Source organism: Mytilus trossulus, chromosome 1, assembly GCF_036588685.1.
Source record: "Mytilus trossulus isolate FHL-02 chromosome 1, PNRI_Mtr1.1.1.hap1, whole genome shotgun sequence".
In the NCBI taxonomy this organism is placed as follows: Eukaryota; Metazoa; Mollusca; class Bivalvia; order Mytilida; family Mytilidae; genus Mytilus; species Mytilus trossulus.
Genome location: NC_086373.1, coordinates 104,266,949 through 104,283,964, shown reverse-complemented (window position 1 = coordinate 104,283,964; position 17,016 = coordinate 104,266,949). Strand labels below are relative to the sequence as shown.

At 32.1% G+C, this 17,016-nt stretch overlaps 2 protein-coding genes across 2 annotated transcripts; one reads left to right on the top strand and one right to left on the bottom strand.

Moving 5' to 3' along the window:
- Positions 1–970: 970 nt before the first annotated feature.
- Positions 971–4,945, bottom strand: LOC134695215 (uncharacterized). The gene is made up of 3 exons (XM_063556430.1): positions 4,892–4,945; positions 3,568–3,778; positions 971–2,296 (listed from the first exon to the last, which is right to left on the bottom strand). The coding sequence occupies exons 1-3, from the start codon at positions 4,900–4,902 to the stop codon at positions 1,451–1,453; spliced, it is 1,068 nt and encodes a 355-aa protein (XP_063412500.1). The 5' UTR covers positions 4,903–4,945; the 3' UTR covers positions 971–1,450.
- Positions 4,946–12,031: 7,086 nt separating this feature from the next.
- On the top strand, positions 12,032–16,005 carry LOC134711537 (uncharacterized). The gene is made up of 2 exons (XM_063572188.1): positions 12,032–12,417; positions 14,862–16,005. The coding sequence occupies exons 1-2, from the start codon at positions 12,235–12,237 to the stop codon at positions 15,165–15,167; spliced, it is 489 nt and encodes a 162-aa protein (XP_063428258.1). The 5' UTR covers positions 12,032–12,234; the 3' UTR covers positions 15,168–16,005.
- Positions 16,006–17,016: the final 1,011 nt, after the last annotated feature.

Here is a 17,016-nt window from a genome sequence, read left to right as displayed (position 1 = left end):
AAGGTTCATCATAACAAATGGACAAATATGACCGTATTTTCACCTCAAAAACTACTCTGTACAGACTTACGTGTGCTGTTTGGAAAGTTTTATTGCCTAGCATCCACTAGATATATAAAAGTTAAATGCATTTTGTGTTTAAAAAAGATAAAATCTTTCTTGGTTTTTGATGGGAATTTGTTTTCCTTTCTTCAGAAGGTGCAAAAATAAACAAACACCTGATTTTTTTTGATACTGTCCACTCACTGACTCAGATAAACTCCTTAACTCGCCTATAGTTGTAAAGATACCTGGTTTCCATGTCAATTAAGGACAATGGAGACAATACAAACCGGTTTTTTACCTGAGGGAGCATCTCATAGTTGTACCACAACTTAGTCAATTTTCACACCTTTTGCATGAAGAAAAAAAATTGCCATTTAAAATCCAAAAGAGATTTTTATCTTTCTGAAACACAAAATGCATTTAACTTTTTTATATCTAGTGGATGCTGGCATTAAAACTTTTCCAACTTTACAGGTAAGTCTGTACCCAGAGTAATTTTTGGCATGTAAATACAGCCATATGTTTGTTATGATGAATCCTGTATTTGTATGTAGATGTTGACTCACGCATTTTTACAAGTGGGATCATCTGTGGCTAAAAGACACATTTTCCATTTATTTTTCATTGATCAAATTTCTGATTAGATATATTTACGAATAGATACTTCCAAACGGCAGCTAATATTTGTATTAAGACTGCATTCATATGTGTTTGCATGTAGTTTAAACTAGGCAGACTGTAGGAAGTGCTTTATTCACGATATGTATTTATTTATATTTAGAACATTTTATGTTGCAAATCGAGGCGACAATAACCCATCTTGGGACCTACTCTCTGCTCAAACATCTATCGTAATACGATAACATTGCAACATGTTAATGGGTAGGGCCGAATCAACATCATTTTTGAAATAAATTTTACATGCTTCAAATGATGAATAGTTATAATTAATGATTGCAACTCATATGATTAAAGTTTTAATATGGAACTTATGATGTAAGATTCCGATCTGTCGATTTCATTTTGAATATATATATATTGTTGCTAACACAGTTTCAAGTTTAGGAATTTGAGTTCTTTAAAGATCTTTTCTGGTCTGTTTTATTCATTCAGTCCATTTTCTTAATTTATGCGTTTTTAACATCTTGTAAAACGCCCATAAAAATTTTGTGCACGCATAATTTGATGTCGAAAAGTATAACTTATTCACATTTCAAATTGTAGATAACTGAATCGACACCCTGCTACCCAAGTTGAAAACAATGAATTCAGAAATGACATACAACGTAACTTTACACTACATGTTAAGTTTAAGCAGCACGGAAAATCGAATCGTTGCAACGAAATGCTGATTCTACTGTCATTAAAAAGTACAAAACACTTTAGTTTGTTGTTTGAAAACGTCTTATTTACGATTGGAACAGTTGTACGTTTGAATAAGGTTTCCAGCTACTTCGACAGCAAGTCTTTTAGCCTGTGCACTGTAGAACAGAAATCTTGGTTCGATGATGCCGTCTCCGCTGTCCAAAAGAAGATACACAACTGGAAGTTCATCAACTCCGAGTACGGTTTTCATTTGATATATTGCGTTTTTAGATTTACTGGCTATAAACAAGGTGTTGCCATGGTGACAAATTCCTCTAGGGGAATCTACTTCTACCTTCCACACAATGGCTCCATCATAATCCACACAATTAACACAGTTCCTTGTTAGATCTGCGATAAATAGCAATTGTTTACCATGATCATGTACCAATCTTATGGTATTTCCTGTGAATAATCCGAAGCTCCTAGTGTATCCCGAGATTTCTTTAAGTACAACTCCGGACAAATTTGTGATTATTATTGCCCCATATTTTCCTTCTCCGACTTCAATTGCCAAACTTTTTTCATTCCCTTCACTGTATGAAATATTAAATGGCTTTTCTTCGACTTTAAATTTTCCGGTTTCCTCAAAACTTCCTTCCCGCACAAGGAACATCCTTACGACATGTTTATCTGCAAATGTAATGGCTATCTCTTTACCAGAAATGGCCGCAATTCCTCTTGGTTCGTGTGTGAAATTCCGTCTAAAAGCATATGTGTACCGATCTGAATTAAACAGTTTCAGACTTTTATGACGATTATCAATGACAATCAGACGACCATCTGGTAGAATGACCATGCCTAAGGTACAGGCTGCTCCCTTGTCATCACCAGGAACGGTGGTCGGTGTGTGTTTGTAATGTGTTGCCTTATATTCTCCTCGAACCTGAAATGGTCAATACGGAGAGTAACAAAAATTTATTGCAAACAAAACAATCAAAATATGAGACTACCATCTCTATGCACAGTTCTTATCCATCCTAAATTCAATCTTTATTTAGATTTTCCTATTGTTTTAGCGCTCCCGTTATTTTCAAATTTAAGTTTCCCAATATTTTGGCATGGACACATTTAAAAATGTATATCCGCTGCATTAATCATCGTAATGATGAAAATATATGAAGCTCTTCAATAGATTCGGGTTTTATCCACATGTATATCATATATTCTGCTACATGCGTTCATGGTGAATGTATATCGAAAAAGGCGTTTCCTACGCACAACATTTATAAAATGCTAGCACTGTGTCGATTACACTGCTGATGAGCTATCAGTTCACGAGGTTAACATCATCTCCGTTGTGAGGACTTTGTGAATGAAATGATTTATAACAGACATTTTTTATTGGTTTTTTTTCAAAATTAAAAGGAAACTTAAGTTTCAACTACTTCAGATAAAGTTACCTAAGATATATTTGCGGCAATTAATTTTATGATCTTTTTGGTCGTATAGATCTTTAAGTGTTTCGGTTCTTCAACATTTTTGGTTTTCAAATATTCGGCTTTAAGGAGTTACTGGGCAAAAGAAAATCCCGAAAAACTGTTCGGACACACAAGGTTTATAATGTGTTGTTGGTTTTTTTCGAAATGTATATCTGATCCATCGAAGTTGGTAATGCTATAAATGCATCAACCGTAAAAATTGGATGTTTACTTTTATAAGCTATAGTCTGGAAGAATATGGTTTATGTATTCCTATCACAAATACTTACCATATTTTTTACAGATTTATTTTACACGGTCCTAGGAAAGATAAGGTAAGATCTCACAAACCTTTTAAATACCGCCATATTCATTCACTTCCAACTCGGGAGCATGTTATTCTGTTGTAGTTGGTTTTTACTGTACATACATAATTTTTCGTTTAACTTTTTTTGTCATTGTAATTTCTGTGCCTTTTATGTAAAAGTGACTATAAAAGTAACTGATGAGTCTTATGTAGCGAAACGCCAATCTGGCGTAATAAATTATAAGCCTGGTACCTTTGATAACTATTTACTATAAGGTAGGGGTTTGTTCATTCTTGAAGATTGCATAGTTATCCATATTTGCGTACAATGACGTCATTGTGATTCTGGCTGATAGATGTTCTACCATTAATAATAAATAAGGTGATATGCCATATATCACCTTATTTTTATAACATCATTATACGTACATTTCGACATTGTTCGATATCGCTCTCCTGTATTTTTGTTCCACCAAAGGAGGCCTGAAGATGTTTTTTGGTTTCTTCGTTTGTATTGTGTTTTTGAGTACAACTTTCACAATAAGACTGTTTGCAGACATCACAGTTTGATGTTATTTCTTTTTTCTTCTTACATCTGTCGCACACCACTTCCAGTTTTTTAGTTGGTTCCTTGTGGGCCCTGAAGAATCACTATTACTAAGAAATACTGTGTTATCATTATACAATTATTTTCTTTTGATTAGGAAAATGTGTGGTTTTATTTAATTTTGAAACTGATATATTATGATTATAAAGTTAGTTAAACCACATTTGTACCGAAAAAACTGTTTTAATTCATAATTCGAAAGAAAACGTGTATTTAATAACAACTGTTTAGCAAAACTAATTAGACGTCACAACTTAAACATTATTACTTATTCATGTAAAACAAGTCGCGTTTTGCACAGTGAATATCACCTGTTTTCAGATGAACACACTCTGTTTTATTCAAAATCTAATTCATATAGATAAACGTCATTAAAATCAGATGAAAAAAGTGACTGGGGGGGAAATAATGTAAATCAAATTCTTGAACCAATGCAAGCATTAATCATAAATCTAGTCTTGTGTGCACGACTTTAATATGTTGGTATGCATTTATCTCGTATAATCGTAAATAACATATTTCACTCGGTCAGCTAATTAATGGTTGTATTTTGAAGCCGAAGCTTACCGATTGTCATACGACTTTAACTAATATCAAATTTGATAATACGGGATAAACAATTTAACTGTAAATAGTACATGACGTACATAATTTTTTTTATGCCATATAGTACTGAAAAATAAACGTGAAATGCAACCAGTTTACAACATCCAGACGGTCACATGTACAATTCAGTGTTTTGTGTACCTAGCATCAGTTTGATATATAAATCATCAGAGATACCCGGATTAAAATTACATATTTACGCCAGACACGCGTCTCGTCTTACAAAAGACTTATCAGTGACGCTTGATTTTTTTTAAAAATCCAAATAAAGTACGACGTTGAAGAGCATTGAGGACCAAAAATTCCTAGACGTTTTGCCAAATACTGCTAAAGTAATCTACTACATGCACGTATATATACTTTATCATACAAATATGTGTATTGAAATTTTTCAATACAATTAGATTTTGATTTAATGGTGTAAACAATGAATGCATACAACTGACAAATACATATAAAGTTCAAACATGCACGTATCTTAAATTCTAATTTTCTTCAATTTTCGATTTATTCGATCAAAAGTAGATATATAATACTTACTGCATCATCATTGTGCCTGAATAAAAGTGCTGTTACTAAATTTACATTCAAGTTTCAAACTCAGTCAACTAAAACATAGCGTAAGACTATTTACTTATACAATTTAAAACTTTTCATGATTTACCTGCGTAGAATGATTTTAAAATACAGTATAATCTTTTTTCTGAATATGCATTTTAATTATTTTGTTTTTCAATTAAGTTCCAATCAATTATCATTATATCATTGGTTGAATTTAGTTTGTTGCATTTTTCACTGTTAAGCTACTGTTAAAATTGACATACGACTTGCAATGTATCGAAAGAAAAGTGATGGTAATTTTGCTTCAGTGCAAATGCATTTTCCCGCACATTTCAAAATCTAAAAGTTGTCATATTCTATTTGAAAATGAGTTTATAGAGTCTTTATTATAAAATTCAAGCGTATTCTTGCAATTTTGCATAGAATTATAAAAGTAAAATGGTAATCGGTTAAACATGTGGCATGTTGATGCAAACTTTGCAAATTATACATGGTTTTGCCAAATTTTACATCGAACGACGTCTCTTATCTGAAATTAAAACACAAATTGCATCTAAAAGACAATATTTCATAGACTAACTTCAAACGGTTATTTAGTTAAGGCAAAGATATCTTTTTAAAATATCTCTGGGTTAACAAAATCCAAAATCTGGTTATTTGTGCGATTTTTGCTATGTTCCTTCGTTTATAATTCAATGCATGGTCTGATTAAAAAAAATGTCATAATCTAATGAGAAAATCTATTAGCTTGCAATGCATATTCAACATTTCATTTAAAAATCTAGAAAATTGGTTATGATCTCATGAACAGCACTGGCCGGTGTACCTTTCATATCCATTCTTCACTACTTCTGTATAAAAACGAAACATGAATATATTCTTTCGCTAATATTCTATGTATACAAGTAATCAAGTTTTTATACTTGGCTTTGAATTTCTGGGTTCGAGTGTTCCAAGTAAACGTAAATTCAGAAAAATACTTTGTTAGCACTATCAAGGCCTTTTTGGTTAATTTTATTTAATTTTTCTTTGGTATATTATTGGTGAAACTAAGGTAAATCATAATTTGTTTTTAGGCACATGTATTACAGATAGAAATTGTAATTGTATTTATAAATAAGTGTATAATATAAACTTTAAACATTGAAATGGTTGAAATGGTTGATATAAATTTGTTTTCTAAGTCGCTAGGATAGATCGCTGATTCATGTATTAGTGAATGTTGCAGGGTGCAGAATAAAAAAAATGTATGATATAAGGTTTTTTACTAACTAATCACGGTCGGAATTGTATATTTCTTGTATTTGTGCTGAAATAAGTTTCCTTATTGTCAAATCAGCCAATCTTAATATAATGGTTCAATAGTTTGAAGACAGTCTCAACCTCACTTGTCTTGTTTCCATTCTTTTTTGACGACATTTATTAGTCTTTGTATACCTTATGTTTTTAATTTAACACTACTTTTAAATTGTTAAAGTGTCGCCTATATATTTATGCTTGTATATGAAAACATATATGGTTATCTTGTATTTTGTTGTCATCATGCTGCAATTAACTATTTTTACCGAAGTAAAGCTGTTTATTACATGTGCTATACGCCTCGTCGACGATTGTAAAATGATATGTAAAATATTGAGTTGTAAAGAAACACAAAAGAACATTTGTTTCCTTTATCCCAATAAACCTTTAATAATGGAATAAAAAGAAAATAAATCTATATTTGTAAATATGTTTTTGAATATTGGTTTTACCTACCTGTTTGTAATTCACTTTATGTATGTTTAGGTTCGTTTTACGTCATTATGTGTAAACCATCGAATTTTTAAGTATTTAAGGTTAGGGTAATAGTGATAACATATTTATCACTTCTTTTCAGATGAGTTAAATTTTATTTATTGAATTTGCAAATCAACAGAAACAAAATCAAGAAATAACCTGTTGTTCACTTGACTTTTAATTAGAATAAACTTTTGTGATGTTCCTTTGGTCCCTCATTATGGTATGTAAATTTTACCACTTACTTGTACTTACTATACCCGTGTTCGAAATAACGTTTCAGGTTTCAATGAACGCAATATATTAATAACTGGTAAATCATCAAGACAGGGATTTCAATAAAACAATACAATAACAACTTTTAACACATTTTCTTATAGATGCAACGATTTGTTTGAAAAATTAGCTTTACCTGTTGAATCTTATAAAAGCAGGGTATCACATTCGAATTTGTACGTTAATGTTGTGTATATAGACCGTTAGTTTAAAAACAAAACAAAAAAAAACCAACACATTAATTTTCCGAATATGTATATTCTTAAAGGTTATGTTAATTAAAAATCGCAGTAAAGTCTTTTGATATTGCTTTCCTTGGTACTATACTATTTCTGCTGCTATATAATACTGTTGGTAAGCTGATATTACAAATGCGTGGACATAAGAAATACAGGTCATTTAGATGATTGTTTAGTATTGTGAAGGCAGAATACAGACAGTTTGAGTGAAACCTTAATTCATAAAATCAGGTCCGTGGATATTATAAAGAAGATTATGAATTTTGTCCATATTTCTAGAATTCAATTTTAAATATATTTTTTTTAGTTTTGTATCTAAAACATATAAACATGAATCTCATGTTATCGCCTTTTTAATACAAGTCTTATTCACATACATATTGTATTACTTATGTGCTTCATATTTTACATAGAACAAAAGTGACGGCATCAAATGGACATTACAATGTTTTATAAAGTGAAATGTTATTTACTTTGAAAAGATTTCAATAAGGCATATCTTCACCGAATGTTCCTCCATTCAACAGTTGGTGTTGTCATTACAAATGAATAAATATATCAGAAATTTTTAGTCTCTTGAAAGCTAATTCAGCATAAGAACTAGATTACTTAAACACCAGAGGCCCATTAGAGCCCTTATCAATCACCTGGCAAATCATTTGAAGATTGTTGTGCATTTGATAAAAACTGAAATTGTTGTCTCTACTAATAATGTATTACAATAATTATGTTTCTCCTGCCAAGTTATTAAAAAAAACCTGCTAACTTTGGTAATATGCAACACAATTATTGTCCTATTTAACTTGCCATGAAACCATATATAAAGTTAATTGCAGCAGCAAGTCAAAATGTTGAAATAGATTGAGATCTAATCAATGGTTTTATTTGTGTTTTTCTGGCACTATGTTTAGACGTTGCGACGAATTAGTCGTTGGTAGTGAAAATTATTACACACTAGAACACACCCGTGATATCGCGGGTCCGTGCCTGAATTAAAGTATATAACTATGCATAAGCCTTATTTTAGTATTGGTATTATCATTTGATAATGTCATGTCGATTATAAGATACACAGTTTTTCTCTGCTTTCAAATCTTTCTGTTTGAACCCGTCGACCTGAAACTTATCAATTATTGGTAATATTAACTATTTGGAAAACAAAAGGTCCTAGAATGGAGTATGTTTTAATCAACAGCATTGTCCTGTATAAGTTATAAATAAAGTTGAATTCTTTGATTCGCTGTTTTGCGTCATGGCCGCTAACAAATTGGAAACTGTACCTATACGCCTTATTTTATGTCCAGATTTTGAGTATTCGTATTGGTATCTTATATAGTCTTCCTGATTAAAATACTACAAAAGGGAGCACTTGGACAATGATTGAATTTAGTAGTGTAAACCCTGTGATTATGACCCGTGTATATAGCAAAACCCTAAATACACCGTTTAGTGGTGGGCCTGTCAGATGCGGAACTTACATGTATGGTAATTAACAGGTTGATATACTATTGGTTTCGGTATCGGATTCGACCCGGAACTTGTTAAGCATTGGCAATAGTAATTATGTGAAAAACAAAAGGGTCTATAGTGATGTAATTTTTAATCTATACCATTGTCCTATATTAGCTATAAATAAGTTGAATTCTTTGAGTTGACGTTTTATCCCCATGACGGCTGACAAATTGGACCTCGTTATTTTAGTATTATAGATAATTCTAAAAGGGATTTAAATAAAAATTAGTTCTCTGTAAATAAAGGCAACAGTAGAATATCGCTGTTCAAAGTCATAAATCAATTGAGAGAAGACAATTCCGGGTTACAAACTAAAACCGAGGGAAACAGATCAACTATAACAGGAAATAGTTATCAAATGTACCAGGATTATAAGTTAGTACGCAAGACTACATAAGACTCATCAGTGACGCTCATATCAAAATATTTATAAAGCCAAACAAGTACAGAGTTGAAGAGCATTAATTTGAGGATCTAAAATTCCAAAAAGTTGTGCCAAAAACGGCTAAGGTAATCTATTGGGATAAGAAAATCCTTAGTTTTTCGATAAATTCAAAGTTTTGTACACAGGAAATTTATAAAAATGACCACATTAATGATATTCTTGTCAACACCGAAGTGTTGACTACTGGGCTGGTGATACCCTCGGGGACGAAACGTCCACCAGCAGTGGCATCTACCCAATGGAATATATAGTTATCAAAGGTACAAGGGTCGTACAAGGATTATAAGTTCATGCATTGCGTTTAAATGTAATATCAGTATTTAGTTCTATTATAATCTTACATCAATAATTATGTCTATGCTTTGCAATAAAGATTCATTCATTCATTCATTTCTATCTTACTTTTGAGATATAGTTTTTTCATATGTGTTGTCATTTTTGTGCTGGTTCATAAATTTCATAAATTCAAATGTGACGTAATTTTTGTGCCTTTTCACCACTTCGTATGTGACGTCATTTTTATGATTAATTGCGTTGAGGATTGTACTGAGTCGGGTGTGTCTATTCTGTGTTGGTCTTTGCATTATGTATCCGGGTTTTGTTTTCTGTAATTAGTTAATACTTCAGTTTTATTATGCATATCTTTTATATTCATTTCATAAAATTTACTGTTTGCAATAGCATTAATTGTTCTAAATAATAAGGATGTTCTTATCCCAAGCATAAAAACATAACCGTATTTGACACAACCTTTTTCAACTTTTGATCTTTAGTGCTGTACTTGTACCTTTTTTTTCACTTTCGATCATTTAAATCTGGGCGTCACTGGTCAGTCTTGTGTGGACGGGGCGCATTTTTGGCGTATTGAATTTTAAACCTGATGCTTTTTGTTATCTATTAATCACGTGTTTCTTTGTCTGTAACGTTCCCCTATTTGTTTGTGTTGTGGTCCTGTAATATGAATATGATGTTGCCATTGAGGTGCGAGTTTTTGCGTGCCACGGAGCCGGGTTCGGCCCAGCGTTTTCTCCTTTAAGAATGTCCTGTGCCAGGTAAGGAATATGGCCATTGTTGTAGTATTGTTCGTTTCTGTGTGTGTTGCGTTTTAACGTTGCGTCGTTTGTTTTCTCTTATTTTTGAATGTAAATTCACTTTGCGATAAGACGTGTCACGGTACTTGTCTATCCAAAATTCATGAATTTGGTTTTGATGTTATATTTGTTATTCTCCTGGGATTTTGTCTGATGCTTGGTCCGTTTCTGAGTGTGTTACATCTTAGTGTTGTGTCGTTGTTTTCCTTTTATATTTAATGCGTTTCCCTCGGTTTAAGTTTGTTACCCCGATTTTGTTTTTTGTCCATGGATTTATGAGTTTTGAACAGCGGTATACTACTGTTGCCTTAATTTATGTTACAATTTACTACAAATGCCGAAGTAAAGCTGTATGCGTGTTCCATACGGCTCGTCGACTTTCGGAAAATGATATGCCAAATATCTAGTTGAAAAGAAACACTTATTATGTTTATCCAAAAGAACCTTGAATAATGGATAACAAGTCGATAAATATAAATTGGTTAATATGTTTTTTTTTAAATATCGAATAACGATTTTAACTTCCTGTCTGTAATTCAATTTACTGTCAGTTAAGGTTTGTTAAAACTTTTTTAGTCTTGGTTTTTAAACCACCAAAGTATTATCTAACTTTTAAGGTAAGGCCATTATAGTGTTGAGATATCTATCACTTCTTTTAAGATGACTTCAATATTTTTAATTTTAGGTTTTTAATTCAAAATCGCAAATATTGCTTTCATCGCTAATTGCAATTGTTTTTGATTAACTATATAAAGAGTCCTTATGTTCCTATATCCAGTCCTGTCGAAACAGTTTAACTATATTTTAGCATTGAACAAGTCCATGCATGCGTTTTTCATGTGTTTTAGACTAGGAAAACATGATATAAAAAAAAATGTGGAATGATTGTCAACGAGACAACTCTCCGCTCGAGGCCAACTGAAGTATAGGTCACCATGCGGCCTTCAGCTATCAGCAAAACCCATACCACATAGATAACTATAAAAGCCTTGAAATGGCAAATGTAAACTAATTTAAACTAGAAACCTTACGGCCTGAATTATGTAAAAAAAAAAAAAAAAAATTAGAACAAATATGATATATAGCAACAAATGCAACAACTTAATTACAGGTCTCTCGCATGGTACAGTCACATACCTAGAATGTGGCGGGGTTAAAAATGCTGTCTCGCGCCAGAACTTCTTCTTAACCCGGTACAGTAGTGTAACAGAACAACATATACACAAATTATAAAAATAAGTTAACTTATCAGATTGTTGTAAAGCACAAAACACATAACAAAAACACAAAGGACACTAAATAGATTTGAGATTTCCCACAGTTTTGGATTATCTTTCAGTTGCTGTATGATACCGAATATGTGGGTTATCACAATTTGTTCTTATGCTGAGCTGTGTCACGACTGTTACATGGTGAAAGGAGGGTTAAGCGCACAAAACATGCTTACCTCTGCAACTTTCTTCAGATGCTCGTTCCAAGTGAAGAGCCTGTACCTCGGTAGTTGTTCATATATCTTTCATATTTGTTTTTCGTAAATTGAATTATGATAAATTAGGATGTTTTTGTTCTTGTCTGAATTGTTTCACATTTTCCCTGTTGAGGTCCTCCTCTTGATGCTGACTATACGGTATGTTTTCCTCATTGTTGAAGGTCGCATTGTTACCCATAATTACTCAAATCTACATCATTTGAACTCTGGTTGAAAGTTGTTTTCTAAGCAATCACATACCAGAACTCTTATTTGTATATTACCAATCTGTTTCAGTTAAAACTATGGACGCAGGAACATGTGACGGGTGTAACAAACCCCTCACTCAGACAACATATTGTGTTGAGTGTACCCAGTGTTTCTGTGCTCAGTGTACAAAGGTTCACACCAAGCAAAATGCCACGAAGTCGCACATTATATTACGTATATCACCTGATGTTTCTGATGCGCCAAGCACAAAAATCGGACGAAATTGTGAAATTTGTGAAGAGAAAATGGAAGTTATTAGTTTATGTGCCTCATGTAGAGAGATGTATTGTACTGAATGCTCGGAGAGACATCATTTAATGAAAGCTACTAAAGACCACCAGTTGTGCCCTTTGAAGTTATGGGACGCAAGTCTGGTTACCCGGCCTGTTAGTAGTGTGGTACAGGACAGTACGAAAAAGAAAGCGCAGGTAATTTGGAGGACAGAAATTATCTTACAATCATTTCCCCAATTTAATCTGGATCCATGGGAAAGAAAGCTGGCAGTTAATGGAGACAAGCTCTATGTTCTTAACCTACAGATAATAATTCATGTTAATACTATTATATTGAAAGACAAGTTCTACGAACAATACAATGTATCAATTTTCATGCAAACGTGCCATGTGATTCAGGTTTCGTTGCAAAAAACTTGAAAAAACATGATTTAAGTGTATTAACTTTAAAAGAAAAGAAACGTTGAAATCAATATGCGAAAATTAATCAAATATTACGGTATCCATTAACTTTGATAAGCTATGATATAATATATACACATGGAAAAAGTATTGCAACACCTTGATCTTTTAAAACTTGAAAAATCAGCCTCTTAATTTGGATTGAACATGATAAAATATTTGTAAAATAATATTGAAACGTAGTTAATGATAAAATTGTCATTAAAACGAACAGAAAATGTATGAAAAAAATGTTTTATCTAACCAAAATAAACAATTCACCATTTAAAATTCCTATTGAGATTTGCATTGAAAAGGGAGATAACTCTTGCAAAAAAGGCAGAATTATCAATAGAAATTGATACAAAATTATAACTTTACCGCTTCTATCAATCAGAATGTATTGATTCTTGATTTTTTAGCGGTCTTTATCGTATAACTAACAACTCTAAAGGTGTTTTCATATATTTTATCAAGCTATAATCTAGATTTCGTAAATCATCAATTGACCGTTTATTGGATTTTTCAACATGTCAAGGTAAAGAATCTCAAATTAAATGAAAATAATTAAGCATGTATTTTTCTTTTTGTGGTTTTAAGTTTCTTAGATAAGTAAATTGCTGAAAAAATATAATATACATATATAAACAATACCAAATTTTCACATTTTTTTTTCAAAATGATTACAAAGCTTCAAATTTGCAATTTCTATAATGAAAAATGCATGAAAAAAATAAAACTACCCATAAACTTCGGTTTTGTACATTTCATGAGCAGATGATTATATAATTTAGTCAAATACAAACTTATAACCCCATCAAAGTTCATGCTTAACATGAATTTCAAGAAAACAACCAAAAACTTACGAAAAAAGACTCATTTTTGCAAGATTTATCTCCCCTTCCAATTTTAATTTCCATAGGAAATTAAAAATGCTGATTTTGAGTTTTCCTCAAGTTAGATTTGATGGGACTTTTTTCTGTGTGTATAAAGGGCATAATGCTATAGATTAGAACTAAAATATTATCTGCTAGTTTGACTGGACTATTAACATCATTTGTTGCCTGATTTGTATTCTCAAAACGACGTATAGTGGAATGATGAAGATCAACAATACATGCAATTGTCACAGCAACATACCTAACGTTGAGAATGGAAATGGGGAATGTGTCAAAGGAATAACAACCCGACCATAGTAAAAACAACAGCAGAAGGTCACCAACAGTTCTTTAATATAGCAAGATATTCCCGCACCTGGAGGCGTTCTTCAGCTGGCCCCTAAACAAATATATACTAGTTCAGTGATAATGAACGCCATACTAATTTCCAAATTGTACACAAAAAACTAAAATTAAAATAATACAAGACTAACAAAGACAACTGCTTCTCTCATGCTGATTATCTGCCATCTTGCTGCAGTTGTGAGTTGTGGATGACCAAATACAAAGTGTCAATCATAAATTTTATAAACTTGGTTATTTAAAATGTTGAAAATAATGAGAATAAAAACATCTGTTTTATTGTTTACGAGTACAGTAGCAGCATGTGCAGATAAGAACTTATCGAGTCGATATTTATTGATTAAACTCAGGTGAGATTTAAATAATGTTTACAGCAGATTTCAGTCAGTATGTAGCTAGTGGTAATATCTTTGGTTAGCTTGCTGAACCGTGAAGTCATTGTTAAGTAAGGTATACTACCCTCCTTTTAAAGTAGCTTAGTCCTAAAGAGAGATATATTGGTTATCTGTTGGGCTAGTCTACTATTAAAGGAGGGTAGCTTACCTAACATAACAATGACTTCACGGTTCAGCTAACAAGCAAGCTAACCAAAGATATTACCATTAGCTACATACTGAATGAACTCTGCTGTAACTAGTTCTATTTCAACAAATTATATCCCCAAAACAATAAGGAGTGTTTTTTTAATTTGAATTTCAAATTGGTGTTGCAATACTTTTTTTCATGTGCATTTATATGTAGTTATGAAACACCAGTAGATAACATTGATATCTTTGAAAAAATATCGCGAATAAGCTGGCTGTAATAAATTATTGCTTCACTTTACATGAATTTTTAAATTAAAAACATAAGAAATCAGATATAATATTCTATTAAACTTGATTGAACTGCTCACTATTAGGCATCGTAATTTATAATGTTAACTGTACAATGTATGCTGATTATGTTTTTGTTTAGGTCAATGTTATACTGAAGCAAGAAAAAGACTTGTACAAAGGAAGGATAATTACTGAAAGACCCAGTACTGCACCAGGAGAAACCGCGATGACACGAATAAGAGGAATGACTTTTCTACTAGATGGTCGTCTGGTTGTCATCGACAGCAAGAACAAATGTCTTAAGGTCTTCAAACCAGAATGGTATGAACTCTTAACGAAAAAAGAATTAACAGACGAGCCACGAGGCATTGCTACCGTTTCACAAGATGAAGTAGTTATTACATTTGCAGATAAAAAAAGAGGTCCGCATTTACAAGATGGATAAAGTCAATAATTTATGGAAAGAGAGAAGTTTTGGAATAAAGGATAAACCATTTAGCATTTCATATAGCCGGAGATCGTTTGCTATTGAGTTAGGTGAAGGCGACGATGGTGAAATTGCTGTTACAGATTTTAATGGTAACATAACCCATTTAGTGAGAGGTCAAAATAGTAGTTTCGGACAATTTACGGGAAACACAATTCGTCTTGTTCATGACAATGACAAAAAGCTTGTGTTCATAGTGAACGTCGATGGATACATTCACTGTGTAGATTATAAAGGAGAAGTCAAGTGGGTTAACAAAATCAATACGCCAAGGGGCGTGGCACTTCACGAACACACTTTATTTGTGGCAAGTAAGGCAGACAATAAAATTTACCAGATAAGCGCAATCAATGGAAATATGTATAGCCTTTTGTCAGACACGGACAGGATAAATCAACCCAGATATATTGCGTTTCAAGCGTCACATGATAAACTCGCAGTAGAGGTCGGAAGTAGTGTAAACATTTACACTATTTCTAAAAAATAATAACTAATGAATGTCTTGTGTAAAGCAAGGATTTGTATAGTGTAAAGTTAAAAAAAAAACATAGAGAAAAACAACCAATAGAGATTAAGACTACCACGTATTAAAAATAACAATATTACTGTTGCTCCTCTACAACATTTAGAATTTGATTTATATTCATGGCTTTGGAGTATAGTTGCTATATAATACTATAAGTCAAGCTGATATTACAATTGCGTAGAAATGATAAAAACATGTCATTTAGAGAACTATCTTTCAGCATGTAAACAGAATGCAAACTGCTGGACAGATAAGATACCTTGATTTTATAAAATATTATACTCATATAATCGCCTTTTTACTACAATTGATAGCTATACAAAATCTGTAAATGTTTGTTTTTACTTTTTTCCAAGAATTATGTCTTGCTTCATATGTAATACTTATGTGTTATATATTTTACATAGACCAACATTCGTACCAGAAAATGAACATTACAATGTGTTATAAAGTGAAATGTTATTTACTTTGAAAGATGTTTAATTAAGCGTACCTTCACCTACTTTCCTCCATTCCGGATTCATAACAAATGAATAAATATATAGTTTTTTAGTCTTTTGAAAGCTCATTCAGAATAGGAACTTGAATCAACACTAGATGATCCTAAGTGCCTTTATCTCTTACTGACACAAATATCTCATCTAGAGAATGTTGAAAAATTGATTAGAAACTTAAATAGTTGTTACTCCCAATAATGTGTAATGCTTAGATCACAATAATGTTTTCCTGTAAATTAACACACAACACTGATCACTTTGTCCAATATAAAAAATATATATAAGTTCCCTACCGACGAAGTCAAAAGGGACTTAAGGATGCACTCTGTCTGTGTGTCCATCTGTTAGTTTGGAAAATCAGTTTTCCGCACCTTTTACTTCACGCTTGGAGGTATTGATTTGATATTTGGTATGTATTTTCATCATGCCAAGTTCCTTCGTGCTTGAAGATATAGATTTATTTATTGGTATAGTCATGACAAGGTACAGATTAAGTTCAAATTTTGTTACAGTGTGATGTTTTGTTTGTGCAGAGTTATGGGTCTTTGGACTTTGAAATTGCACTAAAGTAATCGGTTTCGGTATCACCAGCCCAGTAGTCAGCACTTCTGTGTTGACTTGAGTTATCATTTTTATGTTTATACTTATAAATTAACTGTTAAAAAAACTTTGAATTTGGAAAAAAATAAGGCTTTTCTACCTCAAGAATAGATTACCTCAGCTGTATTTGGCAAAACTTTTAGGAACTTTTGGTCCTCAATGCTCTTCAACTTCGTACTTTAGG

Excerpts from the sequence above, each read along its gene's own strand:
- LOC134695215 (XM_063556430.1), bottom strand. Across the intron at positions 2,297-3,567 it reads ATATCGAACAATGTCGAAAT|GTTCGAGGAGAATATAAGGC; the intron begins GTACGTATAATG and ends TGACCATTTCAG.
- LOC134711537 (XM_063572188.1), top strand. The coding sequence starts at position 12,235 with ATGGAAGTTATTAGTTTATGTGCCTCATGTAGAGAGATGTATTGTACT. Across the intron at positions 12,418-14,861 it reads GTACGAAAAAGAAAGCGCAG|GTCAATGTTATACTGAAGCA; the intron begins GTAATTTGGAGG and ends GTTTTTGTTTAG.